General features: G+C 35.9%; 1 protein-coding gene across 7 annotated transcripts in view; it reads right to left on the minus strand.

Moving 5' to 3' along the window:
• Window positions 1-972: 972 nt before the first annotated feature.
• The window catches only part of GXYLT1 (glucoside xylosyltransferase 1), a 56,997-nt gene continuing 30,010 nt past the window's right edge, over window positions 973-27,959 (minus strand). For 3 of the 7 annotated variants that reach the window (XM_042946270.1, XM_042946267.1, XM_042946264.1), the window contains 5 exons: window positions 25,939-26,190; window positions 19,042-19,165; window positions 18,561-18,733; window positions 6,741-6,898; window positions 973-6,496 (listed from right to left, as the gene is read on the minus strand). In XM_042946270.1, coding sequence (XP_042802204.1) covers window positions 6,469-6,496; window positions 6,741-6,898; window positions 18,561-18,733; window positions 19,042-19,165; window positions 25,939-26,190 — 735 coding nt within the window. In that variant the 3' untranslated portion in view covers window positions 973-6,468. Of the gene's footprint in view, window positions 6,899-18,560; window positions 18,734-19,041; window positions 19,166-25,938; window positions 26,191-27,959 lie in introns of all 7 variants that reach the window. The other 4 variants (XM_042946266.1, XM_042946268.1, XR_006204788.1 and 1 more) reach the window with 3 other exon arrangements.

Raw genomic sequence — 27,959 nt, forward strand, 5'->3', positions numbered from 1 at the left:
CTATTTGGGGTCTTTTGTGGTTCCATACAAATTTTAGAATTATTTGTTCTAGTTCTCTGAAAAATGCTGTTTGTATTTTGATAGGGGTTGCATTACTTCACATACTTTTAAGTCTTCCATATTATTTGAATTTTTGTTTCACTAGAGACATTCTGTAACTTATAAAAGATTTAATGGAAAACATGATAAAGACTGCTAATAAGTATTAATAAATTTTTCACCATGAATTTAAAATAACTTTTAAAGACTTCTTGGAAGTAGTCATCATCTCAATAATCTTTTAAAACCCTGTATATCATGACTAGAAAACACATTGTATAAATAATAAAATATATAAAACTGAGAACTGTGAGATCATAACAATACAGACAACTTTTAAAGCAAAATTACCCTTTAGCACAGAAAATGTACTGGTCTCTAATCTGAAAAGTAATCCCCTGGAAATTATAAGAAATACTTGGGCCAGTAAACCAATGTGTGGTCTGTTGCTGTCTCCCAAGCTCCTAACCCTTCTACCCAACCAACTTTTAACAGAACGCCAACGTTGTTCCCTTTCCTCCGAGCAGCCATTTTTCAAGGGAAGACCATTTTGAAGTTTGGGGCAAATCTCCATGGTCTGAGCCAACTGTTAATGAATTGCATTCCCTTTGCAAAGCGGCTGTTTTAGACAGACATTATTATGGCTATAAGAGCTAGTAGAACCTTCTTCTTGCAAAAAAAGACGTATATTTCTGCCTCTAGTTGTCATGTGCACCTGGATATTAGCTGTCACTCTGTGGCCATGTGGTTGAGACCAAGCTCACATGCTGAAAATGCTGAAAAACAGACAGTACCTAGCTTCTGATGACACTGTTCAGCTGTAGAAATAACCAATCTTGAAATTGCTTACAGTCTAGGCTCCTAGTTATCAGGGATCTCAGCCCTAAAGATTCCAAAATTGTTTTTGATTGCTAGAATAATTCAGACACATCATTTGAAGAAATTAAACATTTATCAAGTACATGTTTATTTAGCAACAGCAATACAGTTTCTCAAGAAAAAGAGGAACTGAATTCCCCCACAACAGAACAAAGCAACTTTCCATTATTCTCAGGTTACATCCAAATCTATCATCTTATACCCCTTTAATAAATTTCAAGATACACCAAATACTGGGAGGAAGATAACCAAATTATCCTAAAACCATAATATTTTAAGGTAAAAGGCAGTTTAAGGGTAGTAATTTCTATATATCACAGTATACCAACAGTCCTTCCTGTAGCTTTAGGACCAAACTCAAAATATTAATGTATTTATGCAAAATGCTTATGAAAAATTGAAACACTTGCAAATTTTTCCAGTTTCTTATTTCAAGGACAGGTGCAAACCATCATCCCCTTCATAGATCTTCTATTACAGCATCCATAAAAAACCATTGGTCCAGCTCTCAAACACTGATGACAATGCATATAATGTATGTGGGTTTTGCTAAGTCTTGAATGGATGACCTATTCTACAGGTATACTACAAACCTTGAATTGTTTTTGCACAACATTCCAATATTCCCTGAAGAGATTTTATACAAAGTTAAAAACAGCTATTTTCCATCACAAAGTTAACTTACTTTTTAAATGGAATAACACTGTTGCGTTCTCTTCATGTTTTACAAGGAGTTGCATGGTAATACATGTGTGAATATGCTCACAAATTCAGATTGTATATATAAACTAAACATAAGCAAAGGTTCCGCATCAGTTCTTAAGTTTGATATTAAAATGCCTGACCACAGACCCTTCAAAAAGCATTCACAGTATTGGTAATAAGAGAAATTTTCAAGAGATTTTTTTTTCCCTATCTTTTCAAAGGCACTCTTTTGTTTACAAATTGAGTTTATAGAAAATTCTAAACAAACAGTACCATTAGACACTTGGAATTATTGGTAGAGATAAGAGATATGGTGACGACATACTGTTTTCCATTTAAAAGTAAATTTGACATATAATCAATTTTGAACTACCTAGTCCAACAGCTATTCCACATTCTTCTCATGGTTGAGTAATTCCTAGATATCTGAATTAACATTATAGTCATTTTTCATTTAAAAAAAAAAAAAAGAACATTCCTGTGCCACCTCTTAGACTTGTCTTAAGTTTATATAACTTGGTTTTAGAAATCTGGTTTCATGTTCAGTTAATTAGGAAACAGCAAATATCAGAACAGCTTAGCCAAACTTTAAGAGGCAAAAAAGGGTTGCTTTGGCAATGTATAAAAGGATAACTGTTACAGTACAAATCACTATTTAATCTACTTTTATTAAATATTAAAATGCATAAGGCAATTGTTGTTTTAAGACACTTGAAAGACATTTAATGAATGGATAACTGGCCCCACACCTGAAACATTGCACCCCTCCTATCCTTCTCTATATACTCTAAGGAACCAAAAGAGTTATTTAAAAACAAAAAACAGATCCATGATCTTTCTAAAACACTTCAAAGAGGTTCTGATTACCATTAAAGTATTTATTACTTACAGTACAAACTTCTGAGAGACACTGAATGGTATCTTTTCAGGCTTTTCCCTTCAGTGTGTTTCTCCTATTCTCTTGAATCCATTCTTAATGGTGTGACTGCAAATATGTCTACTGAGGAATCAATAGATGTGATTTTTTGTGTAAACTGCCATTCAAAGCAGGGCAATGATTCCCAAATCTGGCTTCCTATCAGTTTCATGTAAAAAACTGCTGCTAAGATTCCTGGGGCCCTTCGGACCTAACCAAGCCATCCCCTCCACCCCAGCCTCCCCTGTGAATCCATGTGGTTAGTCTTGCATAACCCAACACCTGGGATGACTTTAGAACAATATTATAAAGGAGGGTATCTGTCATCATGTTTCCACAGGACTTAGCTCACAAACTGGGATCCAGGTAAAAAAAAAATACAATGTTGATCATCATCACTAAATTTAGGTCAGTGAGTAGAGTGACCGGAAAAAGACTCTAGTATTGATAAATCAAACCAAGGTAGCTGTGCTGCCCACCTCTATGAAAGCCAACACCCCTCCTGACCCTGGAGGGTCTCATGAACTGAAACACAAGCCAGGAAGACAGTTGCATGGGGAGGGGGTGCTAAACTAAAAAGTGACTGTTTCCATAGCATTTCTCTCCATCTCCACTTCTCGATTTTCCCACTCTCATTCCATCTTTTCTCTTACTCTGCCGTTTGCCATTCTCACTTTTATTCCCTTCTCTTTCCTCACTTTTCTCACTTTCTCTTTTTTCCTTCTCTTTATTTGATTATTCATTTATAATCACCCCTTTCTGCTCTGCTTTCTCTTTCTTAAAAACTCCTCCTTACATAATATAAGCAAATTCATACTGGAGATATAATACATGTCAGAAAACACTCATCCACTCACCCCAAGGAAACAAAATGATATGTAGAGGAGGCAACATGACAAAACAGAACCTCAACAGTAATGCTCGGGTGGCATGTACAAACCATAGAGAATGCATTCAAATCCGTCATTTCTGTTGAGTCACATAACTTCCTGACTTACGACTTCTGAGTCTCATGAGGTGGGAAGAGCATATTGATTGTTTACAAACCAAGGCACATGGAAGGTGAAATGAAATGCCTGGGATCCCAGGCCAAGAAAATAATCCAGATGTAACACACAGACTAGTTTTCTTTCCACTATACCAGTAACATCTCATGGGAGGCAAGACGAAAGAGCAACAGATAAGCGGTACTATTATTTCAGGTTCTAAAGTGTCCAAAAGATAACTGGGGTTACCTTATATATTATGAACTATTCCTCACAAGGAAAAAAATTTTATGTATTGCTTTAAAATGTAAATCACAATATATATTTTCTAAAGGTTTCCAAGTTCTTTTAAGATGGCTACTTCATACAAATAAAGTTTGACTACAGTTTGAAGTCATTCCACTTTGGTAATACCGTAGCCCAGAGATCGTTCTGAGGTCAGAATTGTTCTAACACAAAGACTCAAAGAACATTATATAATGTAATTTATATAAACTGCATAGATATACTGTTTTATGAAAAGAAATATAATATGTTCTCTAAGTTGTTCTACAATTTTATTTCATTAATGCTGAGAACTGCCTTTCTTAAGAATTCTCAAAGAAAAAGTTACCCTATCGAAAGATAAATTCAGAAAACTCATTTTACTATTGTTATGAACTTTCTGTAATAACCTAAATTTTAGGTAAATATAGCCCCTGAAGTAGGAAGTTTTCACCATACCCCAATTTATGGTAAAATGCCCAATTAAGTCAGGTCTGAATAAACCAGATGAAGAACCTTCTAACTGATCTACAGTATGGAGCATGTGACAGTGTAAATAAGTCACAACATGAGACCACAGTATACAGTTCAGTTGGATTAAATCATGACCATACTCTACACAGTCCCAACCCACTCTATTAGAGGCTCTCTGTTCACTGAGGAAATTAAAACTAAGAAACTTACTAATAATATAAATTCCTATTTTTTCAATAACCCCAATTACTCTAATATTTCAGAATCACATTTATAATCCAGCTGTGCCAAGAATTATGGTATTCTAACTTCAATCTTCAAGTTGGCAAAATGATTCCTAATAGTTCCAAACTAGCTGACATCAGAATCACCTGAGGTGCTTATTAAAAACAGAATCATAGGACTTATTTTTGTACCCTAATTCTAACATCGGAGACAATTAAGGAAATTTGCTTAGGAATGGATAGTAAATGAAGTCAAAGGAGGTATGATGTCATCATAGTTACCAAAGTACTTATAGTGATGAAATAATAGGCTCTCTGGGATTTTCTTTAAGAGACTCTTCAGCAAAGAAAAGGGGAATAGATAATGCAAACATCATTAAGATATTTTAAGGGTTTGATCTGGGCAAGAAGTACCACTGTACTGTTCTACTTTTGTGTAGTTTTTAAATCTCTTCACTAAAAAAAAATGTTTGCAGACTCCATCCTAGACACAGTGTACAAGAGTCTCCTAAGTGAAGCCCAGGGATCCACACTCAACAAGCTCCCCACGAGAGTCTAATATAGACAGGCAAAGTTCTCTCTTGGAGGCCACTAGAAATGATCTTATATGTACCCTCCAAACTTCAAAATTCTAGGATTCTCATTTTCTACTCAATAAACTCAATTTCAGCACAGTTCACAAGATCTCATATTCACCATGGCATTCTGCCAACGACATAGAGGCTGTGTTCTCTAAACCCATCTATTCGAAGAATGCTGGGCTGGTTATTAACTTCCAATTTGCCTTTTTTACACCTTCCTCTCTCAATTTGACCCTGACTAAAGTGAAAAAGACAGGGGACAACCACACTGACCATGTCTATCTGCATATGTCATGTTTCCACAGAGGGCACTCTAGCTTTATAAAGCTAATCACCACTATTTTCACGCAAGTGGTATTCTTCCTTCATGATTTTCCCTTCTCTAAGTATTAAGATATCAAAAGGGAAAAGAATAACCATGTAGTACTTACTAAAGTGAGACATACACTGCAGGACAGTACATGCTAAGTACTCAGAATCTACAGTTACGTTAGAGAGTAGTCAAGAACACTAAGAGAAATAATGTTTCAAGATTAAAAGAAAGTCTTAAGTGATGCTCAAAAAAGGAAGACATGTACATTAAACCAATCAAAACTACTTTTTTAATACTCAGAACAATCTTCTTAATCCAAATCATTCATGAACGTTGTCTGACTGACTTAAAGTAAGGCTCTCTACATTTGCTTCTTCAAAAGTATCTTGCAAAGCCATTCTGAGGTAGAAGGAAAAAAAAATTTAAATGGACCACTTTTTTTCCTGCTTCATTGTAACCAATACTACTGTTCACAGGAAGTATACAGCTTATGCATTTTGGTCCATCACATTTTCCACAATCACGGAAGTATACTAGTTAGGTTCTCAAATATGATCAGCAGATCTTTTGCTTCCAGAATGCCCAGTAAAGCTGAAAATTTTCATTTAAAGTGATGAAAATTTCCAAAAATATCTGTTTAACAATCTCAGATCTGAGTTTTGGCAAGACAGGTTAGCATATACAAATGAAAATACTACATTTCACAAACACACAAAGAGACAAAAACTCCCAACATTTTTACCGTTTTTTTCACTTTCTTATACAGCTCAGTTTTAAACGTGCAGCTTACTTATAATCTAATCTTAAACATGATTGTCACAGAAATAGTTTAAAACAGAGATGAAATGTATAAAGGCACACATCGATTGTCAATAGTTACATCGGTTACATCACATTGCTTTAGAAACAGAACACGTTCTGTTCCTGTAAACTTTGTGTCACACATTTAAAGTGAGGTTAGTGCTGACATAAAACTACTGCTATACTCACAGTTTGAGTGTTTTCACTGTGTATGAGGTACATTTTCTCCATCCATACACCCCTACTGTTCTTATTTACTTGAGAAGAGTCAACCAAATTCTGTAGGCTACAACCATTCAATGTTTTCATCAATACTGGAATGACAGCAAATAACATTACAAAACATCAGAGATCAAAAGTGTCTTCTTGTTGGGATCCAATACTTTAACTTATTCTTCATTACATGAATATTTGCTTATTTAACTTCTTCAGGAAAAACAATTATTCTGAAGATGAATAATTCCTTCCTGAACACTTCATTCAAGACTATTCCTTCACACATATCCCCTGATATTTTGTTGTTTTAATTCATTTGATTTGGCAGTCACCAAGAATCACCTTTCCTTTGGTGGTCTATCATAACGATCTTGTATGCTTTTTGTTAGCTGTTTGATAAATATTTTGTAAATTTTTCCACAGTAGGTATGGACTGTCTTTTGTAGTTCCAGTTCTAAAGGTTTTAATAAGGAACGGATGTTGTCATCTTTAAAAGAACACTAGAGAAAGAAAATAAAAAGACAAAGATATATATAAAAATTTAATTAAACTCCAAACAACTTCTTCAATCAATTTAATGTTGGTAACTTCCAGTCTCACAAAAAGTATATATGCTCAACAAATATGTTCAATGAATTAAATGGCTGTATGATCTCACATTAGTGGAGAAAGTCAGAGTAAATCACTGGGGGCATCAGGGAAAGTTTTTCAGAGAAGATGTAATGGAGGCAGGGCATCCCAAGCCAAGGCAAGAAAGAACATGTACAAGGGGCAGAGAAGGCCCAGAGACACGTACTGGTATAAGATGATGATCAAAAGTTCTGAAGGTGTCTGAGAGACACTAAGGAAGGACGAAAGTCACTCTGATAACAGTGTTGAGGCTGTACTACAAAGGACTGAGAGAAAGCCATGGAGTGGGAGGAATGTAAAACGCCAGCACAGTTCAGGGTTTCCCGAAGAGCCCCTAACTGCACAAAGGGGTCCCATGGGTAAATGCATTTGGGAGCTGCTGCACATCATGCACTCTTCGTGGGAACTCACACTGGCACATGAAAAGCCTAGGGGCACCTGGGGGGCTCAGTCGGTTAAGCATCTGACTTCAGCTCATGTCATGATCTCACGGCTTGGGAGTTCGAGCCCTGCATCAGGCTCTGTGCTGACAGCTCAGAGCCTGAAGCCTGCTTCAGATTCTGTCTCCCTCTCTCTGTGTCTCCACCCCCTCCCCCACCACTTACACTCTGTCTCTCTCTCTCTCTCTCTTAAATATGAATAAACATTTTTTAAAAAGAAAGAAAAAGCAAAGCAAAGCCGTAAACAGTAAAATGAAAAATACACATGTTGAACATTGTTTGGCCCACTATTTCCAAAATGTATTTTTGACCAGTCCTTTTTCCCTGTAAAATACATTAATATCCCAAGGAATATATTTTGAAAAATACTGTAGTAGCAGCTAAGTGGAAATAACTTGTGATTTTAGTGTTTTACCCAGCTCTGTTTTTTTAAAATAATTTTTTCAAGTTTATTTATTTTGAGAGAGAACGGGAGAGCACAAGTTGGGGAGGGACAGAGAGAGAAGGGGACAGAAGAATCCCAAGCAGGCTCCATGCTGTCTGCGCAGAGCCCATTGCAGGTCTCGATCCCAAGAACGCGAGATCATGACCTGAGCCGAAACCAAGAACAGGATGCTTAACCTACTGAGCCACCCAGGCATCCCTAACCAGCTATATTGTTTTATTTGGCCTTTGCAACCAGGCATTTTTTCAATTAGAATGATAGATGGGGCTTGAAAATGGAACATTTTATGTGAAAGTTTGGTATCAGTGAAATATGCAAGATCTTGAAGGAAATCCAGAACCTGAAATCACAGAAGGATCAAATGACCTGAGGTCATTCCCAAGGTTCACCACCATGACACTGAGGGGAAGGAAAGGAAAGGAAAGGAAAGCACCACTTGAATCACAATTAGTGAGTCTGCAGGAAGCCACAGCCAACCTTTGGAAACAGGATGAACTTGGATGATAATTTGTAACATGGCTTTTATCACTGTATAGATGTAAACAGATGCTAAACCTCAGTATCTCTTCAGAAAGAAAACTATGAGCATTAACTGCATGAAACCATCACTCCTGGGGTGATTTTCAAAACCCAATCATATACACTGAAGATAAACATTGTTTTGAAGATCAAAAAAAGGGGGGAAGAGGAGCTTCACTAGGAAGAATGTAATGAAAATAATAATTAAAAAAAAGAAAGAAAGAAAATAACTGACACATAGGTATCTGGGAGAAATTAAAAGCTGGACTTGTTTTGTTTTGTTTTGGTTTGTTTTGGTTTAAAGGACCTCCTACATGCAAAGCACCTAAGAGCTTTAAATGTATTAAGCATTTAAGCCTCACACCAACTTTAGGAATGGTAATACAATTACCCCACTTACAATCAAGCAACTAAGTTACAAACAACTACGGCAAGGAGAGAGAATTCTCCTAGTTACAAAGGTAGTAAGTAGCCAAGCCAGAATTCAACCCCAGCTCCAAAACTACAAGCTGCTGGCCACCACATGGCACTGCTTATCCAAATAAATACACGAAACTGTGTCAAATCAGTTTCAAAAGTCCTGTTGAAAGGTAAAGCTCAATTAACAGTGGGAAACTGGGAAAACAGCTATACTGGGTAAAGGTGTGCCTAAAATTTGTTTGGGGTTAAAAGCAGCAGCCATGTTGAACGAGGCAACCTTTATCAAGTGACACTGTCAAGTAACATCTCAACGTACACAAAACACATGCTTGGACAACTGTGTTTGAGAGGCAGATAATACTGTGAAGACCAAACTACGATCTTTTTCTTACTCAGCAATGACAATAAAATAAAAATATTACAAAGCTGCTTAAAAGTTAATTCCCAGAGGGGCACCTGGTGGCTCAAGCAGTTAAGCGTCTGATTCCTGATTTAGACTCAGGTCATGATCCTATGGTTCTGTCAGTGCAGAGCCTACTTGCTATTCTGTCTCCCTCTCTCTCCGCCCCTCCCCCGTTTGCTCTTTGTATCTGTCTCAAAATAAAAATAAACTAAAAAAAAGAGTTAATTCCCACAAATATGAAGTACTTGAGATTCAGTTAATTCATTTTCATGTTATTTAAATCCAAGTGCTTGTGGTTAAAAAATTTTTTCTTCCCTGAGAAACTATTTTGATGGAAGATTTTTATGAAATAATAACAGTGCCTCATGAATTAGAGCTCTAATTTTAGTCCCAATAACAACTAATTTTACCTTTAAGACAGAAGATGATAAATTACCAAAATTTCCAACTATATAAATACAGCCTGAAGCCCCAGCACCTTCTGCCATTCATATAATCTGTAGCACCAAAAAGTTGTGCAGGACATAACTTGCATCTAGGTGCTCCCCTTCCCAGAGGCCACATGTGGCCTTTCCTGACTACAAGCCTCTTTCCACACTGGATGCTGTGCCTGACTCATTCACCTTTCCTTCTCTGCCTAGTACTCATCCTTGTAGCTCAGTTCAAATGTCTGCACTTCTGAGAAGCCTTTCCTCATACAGTTAATCACTCCTTCTTCACTGGCACAGTACCCAGTACACAAACTTTTAAGATCATGCTTTTATACATAAGACTGTCAGTTGAAAGGCAGTGAATAAGTATTGAGGCTAAGATGACCACAATTAGATAATCTGAGGCATTTTCAAAGAATAGAACAGGTCTTTAAAAGATGACAAAATGGCAATTCAATCCAACAAAATGCTGAGAGCCAAGTACACACAAGAAGGTCCAATAGTAACCCTAAACCACGATTTCACCTTCCATGGTTTCTGTTCCCTGCAGCCAACTGCAGTCTGGAAGCAGATGGTCCTCCTTCTGACACACTGTGAGAAGGTCAACAATAGCCTAACGCTGCTACAATGCCTACGTCATTCACCTCACTTCATCCCATCACACAGGCATTTCATCATCCCACATCATCACAGGAAGAAGGGTGAGCATAGGACAATAAGATATTTTGAGAGAGACTACATTCACATGACTTTTATTACAATATATTGTTATAACTGTTCTATTTCATTATTGGTTATCGTTAATCTCTTATGTGCCTAATTTATAAAGTAAATTTTATCACAGATATGTATGTATAGGAAAAAACAAGTAGGTATAGGGGTCAGTACTATCTACAGTTTCAGACATCCACTGGGGGTCTTGAAACATGACCCATGGATTAGGGGTGGGGACTACCATCGCATAGGAGGGAAACACTCAGGACTCCCTTGCAGAGATAGTTATGCAAATATAAGCAGGATGTGGAGTAAATCAAAGTTAACACAGAACCACCAAGAAATGTAATTCAGAATGAAATACATGAAGCAGAAAATACCTTATAGAGCAATAAAATGTTTTGTTCCCATTTTGCATTCGCAATTTCTAATCTTAATATTTTTATTCACTCAACAACTAATATTTAACAAATACGTATGGACTGTAAAACCTGATTTGCTGGAAGACACAGCCATGCATTTACATTTTAAAGATGGTTCATATCCTTTATAATTCAAATTGTTCATCTGCATTCAATGGCTATGACTCAGTTTCTGTCTGAAACTCACATAAATACCCTTGTCTGAATGCAATGCTTTTAAAAATTACACTTCTCACTGAATTATAGATAAGGGAAGATAAAAACACTAAGCAAGAGCACCATAAAAGACTGATTAACTTCATTAAATTGAAAAATGGAAACATATAGCAATAGTTAATACAGATCCAAAACAAACACAAATAATCATTAATTCAGTATTTAAAAATATTTTAAAAGATTTATTTTTTAAAAATCAAGCATAATTAATCGCCTTAAAACCATTACTCATCTTTTCAAATATATATATTTACCAAAGATAAAAGAAAAGATCATATAAAACTCGTGAGATTTAATTCCTCAATAACAGCTTTTCTTAATGCTCAAAGGAAACAAAGAAATCCTATTTTTATAGGAATGCATTTCTTTTCAATCGTGCAGTCTCAGAATCCCAAAAGTACTTTTCTTCATTTTTATCACCTTTTGACAACCCACGATAAAGCATTATTAATATACAAAATTGATTTCTGAGGGCATACAAGGTCTGCTACATTAAAATGAACATCAACACTAAATTTTATAATTCTTCCGTGTCACTGTATCATGATAAACTGATTACCCAGAAACTTTATCTGTCAAGTTTATAGAAGAAGAAACTTAGCAAATACACAAAATGGTAGCCTACAATGCTCTCAGCACTGCGCCTACCACCACGTTTGAGAAACACCAATTTCCAGGAAAAAACTTCAGTTCCTTATCACTGCAGATCATCACTTAACCTGGCCCTGCACCAGCACACTGACCCCATCCCAGCCACTGCGAACCCAGCACTCCATCCAACTGAACAGCTCCACACCTGACCTCTCTGCGGACTTTTTGTGAAAAAAGCATTTTTTGTGTAGAAAACCCCTGAACCTTTTTCTCAAGCAGTACTCTGCCCAGAAAGACCATCCTCCTGGAAAACTCTTACTCATTCAAGGCCCACTTCAAATACCTCCTTGTGAGGCCTTCCCTGGCCCTTCAAGGCAAAAAGCTCTTAACAGTTTCAGTACCATCTCTGTCACAACGGATTATAGTTAAGTATTTTCATTCTCATTCCTATTAATGAGGATGTACTAGGCCAGTTATTAGCAATAAAAAAAACAAGTATCTAGAAAATAGGGTCAATCAGCTCTTCTCCTGACCCCCACACTTAAACCAAACTAGCACTATTATCTATTTATGTTCTGTCTTCACATCCACATAAGATTAGGCACAGTCTAGTCGAACAGAGTACATCTGCATGAGGGATAAGTGGTTACATGTATTTCTCCCAAAGTATCAGTGAATTAGCTGCACAGACAGTGAAGACATAGCCCATTAAGCAAAATCATAAATCCATTTGGATTTGCCCCAAGTCTTGGTCCCCAACATATTCACGGAGACCTGGTTCATGCATCCATCTAGGGGTATGTAAAGTATAATCGCTCCCTTGGCACAAAAACAGACACATAGACCAATGGAATAGAATTGAAACCCCAGAACTAGACCCACAAACGTATGGCCAACTAATCTTTGACAAAGCAGGAAAGAACATCCAATGGAAAAAAGACAGTCTCTTTAACAAATGGTGCTGCGAGAACTGGACAGCAACATGCAGAAGATTGAAACTAGACCACTTTCTCACACCATTCACAAAAATAAACTCAAAATGGATAAAGGACCTGAATGTGAGACAGGAAACCATCAAAACCCTAGAGGAGAAAGCAGGAAAAGACCTCTGACCTCAGCCATAGCAATTTCTTACTTGGCACATCCCCAAAGGCAAGGGAATTAAAAGCAAAACTGAACTACTGGGACCTTATGAAGATAAAAAGCTTCTGCACAGCAAAGGAAACAACCAACAAAACTAAAAGGCAACCAACGGAATGGGAAAAGATATTTGCAAATGACATATCGGACAAAGGGCTAGTATCCAAAATCTATAAAGGGCTCACCAAACTCCACACCTGAAAAACAAATAACCCAGTGAAGAAATGGACAGAAAACATAAATAGACACTTCTCTAAAGAAGACATCCGGATGGCCAACAGGCACATGAAAAGATGCTCAACGTTGTTCCTCATCAGGGAAATACAAATCAAAACCACACTCAGATATCACCTCACGTCAGTCAGAGTGGCCAAAATGAACAAATCAGGAGACTATAGATGCTGGAGAGGATGTAGAGAAACAGGAACCCTCTTGCACTGTTGGTGGGAATGCAAATTGGTGTAGCCACTCTGGAAAACAGTGTGGAGGTTCCTCAAAAAACTAAAAATAGACCTACCCTATGACCCAGCAATAGCACTGCTAGGAATTTACCCAAGGGATACAGGAGTACTGATGCATAGGGGCACTTGTACCCCAATGTTTATAACAGCACTCTCAACAATAGCCGAATTGTGGAAAGAGCCTAAATGTCCATCAACTGATGAATGGATAAAGAAATTGTGGTTTATATACACAATGGAGTACTACGTGGCAATGAGAAAGAATGAAATATGGCCCTTTGTAGCAACATGGATGGAACTGGAGAGTGTGATGCTAAGTGAAATAAGCCATACAGAGAAAAACAGATACCATATGGTTTCACTCTTACGTGGATCCTGAGAAACTTAACAGAAACCCATTGGGGAGGGGAAGGAAAAAAAAGAGGTTAGAGTGGAAGAGAGCCAAAGCATAAGAGACTCTTAAAAACTGAGAACAAACTGAGGGTTGATGGGGGGTGGGAGGCAGGGGAGGATGGGTGATGGGTATTGAGGAGGGCACCTTTTGGGATGACCACTGGGTGTTGTATGGAAACCAATTTGACAATAAACTTCATATATTGAAAAGAAAAATAAAAAGAATAAAGTATAATCGCTCCCTGCCAACTCACCTTAATTACATAAAAGAGGATTGTTAAGACGGGGGAAAAAAAGAACAGATATCTAAGGCAAGGGTGGGGGAGGGGCAGTATAATTTTTTTCATTGTCAATATAAAGCAGATGCTTAAAAGAGGAAAATGAGTGATGGGCACTGAGGAGGGCACCTGTTGGGATGAGCATTGGGTGTTTATGTAAGCTAATTTGACAATAAATTATATTAAAAAAATAATAATAATAATAAAAAAAGGAAACCCCAGACACCAGCATGTGGGGGCGGGGGGGGGGGGGGGGGGGAGGTTTAAAAAAAAAAAAAAAAAAAAAGAGGAAATCCCGTTTACAAAGGCAACAAAGAAATTAAAATACTGAAGCATAAACTTACGATCTGTTCAAAATATGAACATATCTATTAAACATTCATGAAAGACACAAATGGAAAGATAGCCCTTGTTCTTGATTAAGATGTCTCAACAACCAAACGTCTCAATACCATCAAAATGTCTGCAGCTCCTAAGAAGCGGACTCACTACCAATAAAAATACAAAATGAGTTAATATTTGTAGAAAAAGATATCTACAATAGCTAGGAAAACAGTAAAAACAGGCTCTGAAGAAGTAACCCTACCAAATATTAAAACATAACACAACACCTTTATAATTAAAATAGTATTGCATTAGTACAAAAATAGGCCAATGTAACAAAACAGAAAATCCAGATATTACAACAGAACTTTAGTATATAATAAAGTCAGTATCTCAAATCTTTGGGTTAAAGACAGACTTAAATAAACGGGTATTCAGTCAAGATAGCCATTTGGGAAAAGGTCCATACCTCACCGAATACAAAAGATTAAGTTCCAAATTGAGCAGAAGACTAAATGTAATAAATGATACAGTATGCAGGTGAATTTTTCTACAACCTGAGTGTAAGAATTAAAAGGTTTCTAATTACGAATTTTTCTTAAAGCTTTTAAAAACTTGATTACATAAAATTAAAAAAAAATTTTAATGGCAAAAAATGCTATAAACAAAGTAGAACTGGCAGAAAATATTTCCAGCAGATATCACAGATAAAGGACTAATGTCCCTCAAATACAAAGAACTTGCAACAATTGGCAGGAAAGGAGGGGGGAAGCAAACACCAAAATTCCCTCATGGTGATGGTTGCACAACTCTGTAAATATGCTAAAAATTACTGAATTATGCACTTTATTTTTTAATTTTTAATGTTTATTTAATTTTGAGGGAGAGAGAGAAAGAGTGCAAGCAGGGAGGCGGGGGGTGGCAGGGCAGAGGGAGAGGAAGACACAGAATCCGAAGCAGGCTCCAGGCTCTGAGCTGTCAGCCCAGAGTCCAAGGTGTGTCTTGAACTCATGAACTGCAAGATCATGACCTGAGTCAAAGTCGTAAGCTTAAGGGACTGAGCCACCCAGGAGCCGTGAATTATGCACTTTAAATGAGTGAACTTTGTATATATAAACTATGTGTCTAGAAAAGTATTTATTTTTTTAATGTTTATTTATTTTTGAGAGAGAAAGAGAGCACAAGTTGGGGAGGAGCAGAGAGAGGGAGACACAGAATCCAAAGCAGCTCTAGACTCTGAGCTGTCAGCACAGAGCCCAACACAGGGCTGAAACCCACGAACCATGAGATCATGACCTGAGAGTCGGACACTTAACCAACAGAGCACCCAGGTGTCCCTCAATAAAATTATTTTTAAAAACCTATAGAATAGGTAAAAGAGACCTGAAAGAAAATTCACCAAAGAAAAGATATGAAAATGGCCCTTACGTATATAAAACGATGCTGACCTCACTCATAAAAGAAATTAAAACTAAACTAAGATTCCATTTCTCACTCATCAAAATGGCAAAATTTTGAAGGCTTGAAAACACACTCTACTGATGAGGCTGTTGGGAAATAGGCCTCCTCATAAAATGTGGGCAGGAATTCAAATAATCCTTCTGTAGGGGAAATAGGCAGTATCTTCAATCCTTAATGCCACTTGCAGGAACTTACCCTGAAGATACATCTCCCATCAATACAAACATATATACGGCAAGGTTATGCACTGCTGCATTATTCAGAATTCAATATGTTGGAAACTACGAAAATGTTCAAATGTAAGAGATTGCTTGAATAAACGCTGGTATATACACAAAACTCTGAAATAGGATACAGTCTTTAAAAAAAAAAAGATAAATGGGTGGGGGGGATGGGTGAAACAGGTGATGGGCATTAAGGAGTGCACTTGTGATGATCACTGAGTGGTGGATATATAGAATTGTCTAGTCACTATACTGTACACCTGAAACTAACATAACACTGCATGTTAACTATACTGGAATTAAGATAAAATTTTTTAAAAAGAGGAAGAGATTTATTAATACATGAATTTTTAGACTTTTAAGTGAAAAAAACAAAGAGCAAATAATATAAACAGTATGCTTATATTTTGTGTAAGAGAAGGGGGATTACAAAAAAAAAAAGAAAAGGGGTATTACAAAATATACATGTATCTGCTCATATATACAGGAAGGACAAATCAGAAAACAATGAAACGGGTAATTTATGGGTTTGGGGGCTTGGGGTGGAAGGGGAGGGGGAAAAGTGATACTTCTGAGTAAACCTTTATATAGTTTTGACTTTTATTAACATTTAGCATATCAAATTAAAGTTGAATCAGTAGGAGCATCTGGCTGTGTCAGTCAGTAGACATGCAACTCTTGATCTTGGGGTTGTGATTAACTCCCCACACTGGGTGTGGAGATTACTTAAAAATAAAATCTTAAAAAAAATAAAAATAAAAAAATAAAGTCGAATCAATAAAGGAGGAAAAAAACTTAAAACTGAAAGCATATCGAAGCAAATAAACCCAACTGTATTTCAAATGAATAAAATAACCACACTGAAAGGTAGGAAAAAAAACTAATCCAAGTAGCTGCTGAACACAGTATTGAGTACATGCCCTCATGGGGGTATGGGGGGAAAGTGGTAGATAATGGGAACAAATCCTTAACTATTCTTAGTAGGTTGGTTTTTACCAAAGAATACAGCATTTCTAAAATTATTTTAAATGTATTGTAAGATTAAGCAGATAGGAAGTGTTTTATGTCAAAAGGCAGGATTCTAACTGTGGAAGGAGCTAAAACATGAAAACAGAGTAGAAAGCAGGAAGAGTCTTGGGGCAACAGTGGAGGCATCAGTGTGGGTACATGATTGTATATCATATACACTGAATGCATATATGTGTGTATTTAATTTTCCTCTCTCTGTCACTGAAAGAGCTCAGTGGCAAAGACAGTGGCTCAGAAGCAAAGACACCCTTGTGGCAATAAGCATGCCTAGCACCCAGAGCCCTCTGAAAGAAACCAGAGCTCCTTTGACAGATAGCTATTTTCAGGGTTAAGACAGGGAAGGTAAAACAAGTTGAGCCTAGCATATTTTGTTGAAAAAATAATAAAGAGGGGTGCCTGGATGCCCAGTCGGTTAAACATCTGACTTTGGCTCAGGTCATGATCTCATGATTCGTGGGTTTCAGTCCTCCGTCGGGCTCTGTGCTGACAGCTCAGAACCTGGAGCCTGCTTCAGATTCTGTGTCTCCCTCTCTCTCTTTCCATCCCCCATTCATGCTCGCTCTCTCTCTCTCTATCAAAAATAAGCATTAAAAAAAATAATAATGAAGTGGTACTCAAAACAATGATGGGAATATGTCAGATGAGCACACGAGTTTACCAAAAGGGACTCCCAATGACCAAACTGGAAACAACTTAGGCATCAACATAATAAAAGCAAATACTGCATTATAAATCATTAAAAAAAAAAAAAAACCTATCAATGACTTCTTACTGTTAATGTACAGATCAATAAATTGATAAAAGGGGATGGCTCTACTTTACAGGAGAATGCTAGAGTGCCAAAGTTGTATGCAGAAGGAAAGCTAGGGCTGGATAATCATCAATTTGTGACTACCACAGTAAAGACTGGTTTGAACAAGAACCAACAATGGATGCTATATACAGTTTAGAAATTTTGATGAGAAGCAGGGTATTTCCATAAGAGGGAAAAAAACCTACACAATGGAGAAACTGAACGACATTTTGAGTGAGTGATTAAAACCAGCATCACCAATGAAGGGCAGGCACACAAAGGTGACTGTGAACGTGATACCCTGAGAAGGACACATCATTTACATAGTGTTTTGCCCTGGAGGACATACCCTAAACCTCATCATAAGGAAACATCAGACAAGCCAATATAAAGAACAGTCTAATACAGAAGGAGGTAAAGAGGCTCTACTCTCCAAAAATGTCAATGTCATAAAAGACAAAGAAAAACTGAGAAACTGTTCTACATCAAGAAAGTAAAGACACATGAAAATAATATATCAATATTAAATTTCCTGAGTTTGGTACCTACACTGTGGTTAATAAGAGAATGTCCCTGTTCTTAGTGAAAACACACTCAAGTCTTTAAGGAATAGAAGAGCATTATGTGTGCAACTTATATTCAAATGGTTCAGAAAAAAACATGTCTATATAAGAAAGAGAACCAATGATAAAGCAAATGATGTAAAATGTCAGTAATTAATGAACATTAGTAAAGGATATGGACATTTTTTGTATATTCTTGCATATTCTCTAAGTTTGTAAGAATTTCAACATAGAAAGTTCAAAAAATAAAAGAACACATTCTTACATTTCTCAATGCTTCATAAATAGCTCTAAATGCTGGTTGTTTATCATCATGGTAAACACCTCTGTTCCCATGAAGAATAAAGATTCCTTCTTCTTCTGCTCCCTGGCAATTGCTTCCATATATACAATGATCTGGTCGATAATTCCATTGACATGGAAAAACAAAAAGGCTTTCTATGTGAAGAAAAATAAAACAATAAAGCAAATAACTCTAATTCCACGAATGAACATTCTGCAAAAATTTTAATTTAAAAATACTGCTCTTACAGGAAATTTAAAATAGTGCAAAATACGTTTGGCATTTAGATCCCTTCCTACGAAAGCAACATGAAGAAAAGTTTAAAAATAAACGTTTTACTCTGTCTTAAACATAATTAGTGATATCCATTAATCAAAGTCAAATAAATGCATTTCTTCATTTTTGACTACATATTACCTGATTTTTTACAAATGCAAAGAATAAAAGAAATTTAAATGATTACCTGGATTATGAAAAAAGATGATATTCAACAGATCTTGATCCCCCCATGTGATATTCAGTTTGTATTTTTTAAGCAGTGGCATAAGTATATCTCCCCATCGCAGCCGTACAGCTGTCATGTCATTCTGTGGGGAAATACATCAAGAAATGCTCAGGCTTCCATGTTTCAAATGGCAGCACAAGGACAGTTCCCCATTCTTCCCTTAGCATTACAGAGTAGCACGGAAAAATGCAAACTTCTTCTCTTATAAAACCAAGTGACTCCAATGTAAACCTAAATGTGAGTAGGGAGCAGGGAAGATAACAAAAGAAGACATCTGAAGCTGCATGTAGAAGTCACAAAACTAATAAAAGTCAGGAAAGAATAGGAAAGAGAAAGTAGGTGACAGTGTAAAGTACTATGACTATGACCTTACCTTAAAATGCAGATAGTTTTAGTACTTGTATCATATGTCTAGATATCACCTATGTCTATGTCACAGAGTTTTTTGGGGTTCAACCTGTTAATGTATAAGGTACTTGGAACTTTTTATCTAATGTGTAAATAAAAAGTACCTGGCACATAGTACATACTTAATGTTAGCTATTACTGTTACCGTGATCACTATCATTCTTAGACTGATTTGCTAATTTTTTATAATTGACATTTCAAAGAAATCCACTTGAAACTGATAAATCAAAAACAGGTAGTGAATTTTATCATTTGCCTTTTCAGTCTCTATAAAGTTGCTCATAAGCTCATTATTTTAAAGCAGAAAGTCAAATACCCAAGGAAACAAAAGAGTTCAAAGAGGGCTCTGGATCTTGTGAATGTGGGTGACAAGCGGTGGAGCTGAATACTAAGCCTTTTCAACTCATTTCCTTCTTTTAAACTCTCCAGACTTAAACCAGTATTCCTCAAAGTGAAATTTACAGTGTGCAGAACAGCGAATTTTTTATGTCCTTCACAATATTAAGTACAGAAATTAAGAGTAACATTTAGAAACATTTATGGCAATTCAAGAGAATAATTTTATATTTAATCTAACATGTTTCTAGTCACACACACAAAAATGTAAAAAACATTTTTCTAGTAACTTATATACATCATTTTTACAAACATATTGGCTCATGAAAAACTAAATTTAAAATACAAAATTGATCCTCCATACACAGTTTGAATGGCATTGTTCTAAGCTATTCTAGGATATATAATAAACACAATGGGGGTGTAACAATCTATTCCTTAAGAAAGAGAAAGAAAAGCCAGAGTTTCTGGGGAAAAGCTACATATTTAAACTAAATATTATCTGCTATAGTCATATTACCCTCGTGCCAAGTCTCTCAACACAGTAAACACAGTAATTATAAAATAATCAGGAATTCCCCAAAACAATGACTGAAAGAAGTTTTATTTAAGGAAATAATAAGAAAATACTTTGTTGAAAGGACGACTCTGAAGTAAGTCATTTAGCATGTTAACTAAATGTTCTTAGGGTAAGAAAAGGGAAATCTGAATTATAAAAGGACAATGACCAGCAACACATTCAACACACAGGGCTGGTGAACCCCTTGTACCATGCCATTTTCAAATCTTCATTGGATTCTGTGCATTCAAATACATACATATAAATATATAAAGAAATACACCTATTCAGGGGCACCTGGGTGGCTCAGTCAGTTGAGAATCTGACTTCGGCTCAGGTCATGATCTCACGGTTCCTGAGTTTGAGCCCCGCATTGGGCTCTGTGCTGACAGCTCAGAGTCTGGAGCCTGCTTTGGATTCTGTCTCTCTCTCTCTGCCCCTCCCCCACTCGCAATGTCTCTCTCTGCCTCTCTCTCTCAAAAATAAATTTTAAAAATATTTTTTAAAAAAGAAATATGCCTATTCAAAAAAAAAAAAATCAATGAAAGATAAAATTACAAGGTCTAGTGAAGTCTTCAGAAAAAAAAAGGAAAATAACTTTAAGGAAAAGTTCTATAAAAATATTTGATAAAAATATATAAAAACCATGTTAAAAATAACACTATTATATGCTAATTATATAACCTAGAATATCCAAAACAACTAATGAAAAACTATACAAAATTAGTTTAGAAAAGAGGAATTACATATAAAAGAAGTTCAAGTTAATAGAAACTGTTTTAAAAATAGAGAAATGGTCAAGGGGTATGGACAAAGAGCCATTCCCAAAGGAGGAAACAGAAATGGCCAAAAATTAAATGAACACATAATTTTCCACACTGGTAGTATAGTTGACTAGGAAAGTGTAAGTTAAAATAGGAAGTACTTTTCAGTCATATAACTACATGCTCATACTAGTACACAAAAAAATAAAACCAAATCATCCATTCTCTGCAATCTCAAACATATGTACTGATATAAAAATCAATTATATATTTATTGAGTGAAAAAGGCAAACTGAAGATATATAAGAGGAATTTATTTTATTTAGCTTATTTATTTATTTTGAGAGAGAGAATATGAGAGAGCAGGGCAGGGGCAGAGAGAGAGAGAGAAGGAGACAGAATTCCAAGCAAGCTGCAAGTTGTCAGCGCACAGCTTGATGTGGGGCTCTATCCCACGAACCATGAGATCATGACCTGAACCAAAATCAAGAGTTGGATGCTTAACAGACTTGAGCCACCTAGCTGCCCCTGTAAGAGGATTTTATAGGTAAGTGCTCATGTACATGTTTATCTGTTTTAAAACACATTTTTAATGGGTCTGAAAAATACAAAACAAAGTTTATGACGTCATTTGGGCAAAGAAATGAAACTAGGAATAGAGGTATGTAAAGGGTGGGACTTTTCTTTTTATTCTACATACAACTAAATAAAATTAAAAACATAAATTTTTTAGGGGCACCTGGGTGGCTCAGTCCGTTGTGTCCAACTTTGGCTCAGGTCATGATCTCTCAGTTCGTGAGTTCAAGCCTCGTGTCAGGCTCTGTGCTGACAGCTCAGAGCCTGGAGCCTATTTCAGATTCTGTGTCTCCCCTTCTCTCTGTCCCTCCCCTACTTGTGCTTTCTCTCTCTCTCTAAAAATAAACATTAAAAAAAATTTTTTTTCAAGAGGCCTTATTTATATTCTTTGTTTTTTCCCAATAGAAAAAGGTTAAGAAGTATCCTAACAGGGATTCAAGACTGCAAATATAATCATAACAAAATACAAAGCAACAGCTTAACCACGACTGTATCATTGTGTACCATGCATAATGAGAAACAACAAAAAAGTAGCAGTTTTATTTGAATTTTTAATATATAACTATAATGCATCAGGTTGGAAATGAACAGTCATGAATTGTAGGAACTGTGTGACAGCAAAGCAAATTAAGAATTTAAAGTATGGTCATTATCTTAAATTCGTAGTCTTACAGCTTTTCATCCAATAAGAACCATAGGGCAACATTCACAGATGTGTACAAAACAGTTTAGAAAGTTACTACAAGTAATCAGTTATATCACTAGAGCCAGAAACTGTAGAATCAGTAGGAAAAAACAAGGCAATGTTTGCTACAGATATAGTCTGGAGAACAATCAGGAAAAACAAAGACAGACATATGAAAAAAGGAATCAAAAATTAATAAATTTTATAGAAACCTCTCAGCAATCATAAATATAGTAACATCTGAAAACAAAGCAAACCTCCATTGTTCCCACAGGGCAAGAACAGGTTTGGAAAACAAGGACAGTAGATGTGAAGTAAATTGCACCTGCTGAATTAATGTATAATCATGCCTCTCATAGCCTTCATTAGTAAGTCTATAATGCACAGATGAAAACACAAGTTTAAAAGTCTTGAAATGATTTCAACTCCCATATCTACATCTCTAGTTGGTTTTAGAACATGCCACGACAAAAAGAAGGGGAGAAACTGCTAAAGTATTCAAGAGTGACATTTAAGTAAGTAAAAGATAATCATAGATTTGAACTAGATAGTTGTAACTTTGAAACGTTTGAGACAATAAATAATGGTGTTATACTAAATTATCTCTATGGTTCTTTGCAACAGTAAACTTCTCATAATTCTATGAATTTTGAATGAAGAGTTACTGAGAAGTCATATTATTCCTTAGCAGATAATCTTACAGCACCATCTTCTGGTATAATATTACTGTGCATAGGCTAACAATCCAAAAAGGAAGACCTCATGGTATTATGCCTGTTTTATTTAGTAAAACCTATGGTTCATGAGATTTTAAAACTCAAGCTATATTAACAAATTGGGTACCTGAAGAAATGTTCACTGTTAAGAGCATAGGTTACACTAGCCTCATTAATGCATTCAATTGTAGGAGACAAAACTGAAAAGAATCAAGATTTCAGAAAGGTTCAGAAAACAGGGAAGCTAAAAAACAAAACAAAACAAAACAAAACAAACAAACAAAACCAGGTTTACTACATCTACAGAAAATAAGGATGATGGGTACAAATGGTCCTAAGACTCAAATGTCAAGGCATGGGCGATGCTGCAAGCAGCAATGTTGCCTGTATCAGATATAAATCGAGGAAACAACTCTAAGTGGGGCCAAGATTTAAATGAGACACACAAATGCAGTAATAAATAATGGTATTAATTCCAGTTCACCAGGAGGCATAAGAAAAATATCTGACAAATATACACACATATATCCTCATATCATAAAAGACATAATAGATTTTAATGTTTAACACAGCCCTAACTAGATATAAAGGGATAAACAGTAAGTCTATATGGGTGTTTCAGAAGTCACTGCTTGTAGCTAACATTTAGGTGCTTACTATGTGCCATGCTCTGCACTAAGCATTTTCTTTTTATTTTTTATTTTAATTCCAGTATAATTAACATACAATGTTAGGTTCGTTTCAGGTATATACAACATAGTGACTCAACAATTCTATACATTACTCAGAGCTCATCATAATACGTGTACTCTTTTAATCACCATCACCTATTTCATCCATCCGTTCACCTTCCTCCCCTTTGGTAACCATCAGTTTGTTCTCTATAGTCAAGAGTCTATTTCTTGGTTTTTCTCTCTCTCTTTTTGTTCATTTGTTTTGTTTCTTAAATTCCATGAGAGATCATACGGTGTTTGTCTTTCTCTGACTGATTTCATTCAGCACTAAACTCTCTAGATCCACCCACGTTGCTGCAAATGGCAAGCTTCCATTCCTTTTTGTGACTAATATTCCATTGTATGTATATACCACCTCTTCTTTATCCATTTATTGATCGATGGGACACTTGGGTTGCTTGCTTCCATAATTTTATGGCTATTCTAAATAATGCTGTATAAACGTAGGGATGTGTATATCTTTTTGAATTAGTGTTTTTTTATTCTTTGGGAAAATACCCAGTAGTGGAATTACTGGATCATATGGCATTTTTATTTTAAATTTTTTGAGGAACCTCCATACTGATTTCTGTAGTGGCTGTACCAGTTTGCATTCCTACCAACAGTGGCCAAGGGTTCCTTTTCTCCAGATCCTTGCCAACATCCGTTGTTTCTTGTGTTTTTTTACTGTAGCCATTCTGACAGGTTTGAGGTGGTATTTCATTGTAGTTTTGATATGTATTTCCCTATTAATGAAGGATGTTGAGTATCCATTCATGTCTGTTGGCCATCTGGATGTCTTCTTTGGAGAAATGTCTGTTCTCTTCTGCCCATTTTTTAACTGGATTATTTATTTTTTGGGTGTTGAATTATAGAAGTTCTTTATATATTTTACATACTAACCCTTTATCAGATTGGTCACTTGCAAACATGTTCTCCCATTCAGTAGGTTGTCTTTTGTTTTGTTGATGGTTTCCTTTGCTATGCAGGTTTTTATTTTGATGTAGTACCAATAATTTACTTTTGCTTTTGTCTCCCTTGCCCCAGGAGACATATCTAGAAAAATGTTGCTACAGCTGATGTTAGAGAAATCACTGCCTATGCTCTCTTCTAGGATTTTTATGACTTCAGGTCTCACATTTAGGTCATTAATCCTTTTTTAGTTTATTTTGTGTATGGTGTGAGAAAGTAGTCCAGTTTCATTCTTTTGCATGTAGTTGTCCAGTCTTCCCAACACCATTTGTTGAAAAGATGCACTAAGCATTTTAAATGGATCTCCTTTAAACTGACAACCTACACAAGTCCAATTATTATCTACTTTTCAGTTGAGAGAATTAACATTTGAAAATTAACCGGCTAATGGTTAAACAAGTGCACAGGTGGCAAAGTTAAATATACAGAGTTTGACTCCAGAGCCCACAAACTACAATGACATAAAACTCATCAACATAAAATTGGTAAATACAACATATGTATTTACAATGCACAGAGAAACTAAATAGCCTGATTCTTCCACTGACCCACAATCTGAGAGGTAAGAAACATGCAAGAATTTTTTTTAAAGTTAACTTCCAATAGCTCCCAAACAGCTCACATTTACTATGTGTTAGCCACCATTCTAACTCAATCCTCACAAAAGCCTATGATATAGGTAATGTTATCTGCCATCTTTATTTCACAGACGAGAAAACTAAAGCTCAGAGACATTAAAAATTTACTCAAGGTCCCAGAGGTTTGAACCAAGCAAACAAGCTACAGAGTCTTAAGCTCTTAACCACATCTCTGTGTTCCCCCAAGATGTTCTACAGCTGCACAACTATGAAATGACAACTACTACCTGGAATAACAATCTAGGAAGATGAAATTCACTACTTAGTGTAATGTTATTTTACTTCATTGTAATGACATCTGGCTTGATCTACCACAATCCTCCAACGGACAGAATAGTATGAACTCTCTTCTTCGATTATTCTAAATAAATGGAAAATTTCTGAATAGTTTAATCTACTTTTTAATAAAACAAAATTAAATTGGAAACCAAAAACTGTGTGGGGGGAAACAAAGAAATTTCAACCAAGCACCTGTATCAGTGACTTACCTTGAAATACTTCCTTCTCATTCTAGTCATATTCATCAACATAACTCCAGAGTTTACTCCAGTTTTTCCATAGTATGGGTGTCTGGCAAAGCGATTATACCATCCTATTCGAGGCTCTTCATGTTCTGGTGCCATTGCAGCAATTTGTGTGGAATTAAATTTCTTTAGTAAAGACCAAATATCATCAACTGGCCGTAAAAAAAGGATATCCGTGTCCACGTACAAGAGTGAATCAACTTCTTTCAGGATTAACTATAAGAAGAGAATATGAAACAATAATTATATTTTTATTTATTTAACATAAAATAAGAGAAGCTTTAACTGTAAAAAAATACCTATGAGATAAACTAATTTACATTAATTTTTAAGACATTTTTCCTGTGTCATTTTTACGATAGCATATATATATATATATATGCACTGTGCTAATCTTTATATTAACTTTTAGAGAAAAAAGCTACAAAAACAATTCAGAACAAAAAATAAATACTGTACTAACAATTGGAAAAGTAAAGATTTGGGAGGAAATTCTTTTCATGATGGAAAATAACATTAACTTGGCTGACTTACATCTTGAATCTTAATTTCCTGAAATAAATACAGAAATAAATCAATACAAACAAAGATCTTCTCAACATGTTCTCTCGGTCTATAACACTAATGGCTGGTATGTATATATCATTTTGGTCTCAACTAGAAAATGATGAACCCAAACTACCTAGTTCTGGAGTCCACACTGTTTTGTTTTTGTGCTTAACTTGTGGTAGGGTCCCCTACCTACCTAAGGAAAGAAAGAAAAAAAAAAAAAAACTGAAGGTAACCTGACTATACGTGTACATGACAACATCCTTCATGACCTTGTAACATGAGATCACTTAATTGGACTGCATGGTTGTGTGTGTTACCATATATGGGAGACAAAGAAGTAGAAAATACATTTAAAAACTACCCCACGTGGCATTTGGGCTCAGTTCTTTGGGCACGAACCCAACTGAGCAGTGCCGGCATGAATAAAGTTGCTTCCTGGAAAGAAAAGCCTCTGTGCACGACTCTCTGTGCGAAAATCCTGCTACAAACTATCTCCAACAAATCAAAGTAAATGTGCATGTACTTAGCAAGGGTGAAGACAAAACTTGTCCTGAAAGAAAGACTAGCTACGTTGTTATTTTCTGAGAGATGTTAAATATGTTTTCTACAGGGATTTTTCAAGGAAAATACTTTATTTCTGCCTTACCCAAGAAGTTTAGAATCCAACTCTCACAAATTTAAATTTATTGCATACATCAGCATATTAGTACAACTCAATTATTACATTAACTCAAATCTTTTGGTGGCTCAGTTGGTTAAGCCATTATCTGATTCTGGATTTCAGCTCAGGTCAGGATTTTGCAGTTTGTGGGTTTGAGTCTCTTATCAGGCTGTATGCTGACACCATGGAGCCTGCTTGGTATTTTCTCTCTCTCTCTCTCTCTCTGCCCCTCCCCCACTTGCACTCTCTCTTCTCTCTCAAAATAAATAAACTTTAAAAATTAAAAAAAAAGAAAAGAATATAAAGAGAGTAAGAGTTTGATCCTCGTTCTGCTCCTTTTCAAAGTTGTTATCTCCTCCTGCTGCTAAGGTTGAGTCATCACCTTAATGAGCAGCTTACCAGGCTGCAATCAGCCCATTCTCTCCTTGATTTAATATCAAGGTGGTAAAAAATCAGATGGTTTGACTACAGATCCTGAGTAGGGAAGATTCACTTGTTCACAGATCCCAATTACAGGGTATGTATGTATATGTCTGTATGTCTGTCTCTCTTTGGGATGCAGAAAAGTGAAGGAAATTGTTTTTATATCAACATGTTGCTTCTGTACCATGAAACAAAGTGTGTTTACAAATTATTATATTGTTAGCAGACTTGGAAGACACTGATCACTGTTGAGAGCCACTGTTAACTGGAGATCAGATGTAAGGTTAAATAATAACCATGTCAGCATTTTTTCTATAGTTCCTTTTGGAGGAGGCAGGAGTTGGAAGAG

This window comes from Panthera leo, chromosome B4 (assembly GCF_018350215.1).
Source record: "Panthera leo isolate Ple1 chromosome B4, P.leo_Ple1_pat1.1, whole genome shotgun sequence".
NCBI classification, from domain to species: Eukaryota; Metazoa; Chordata; class Mammalia; order Carnivora; family Felidae; genus Panthera; species Panthera leo.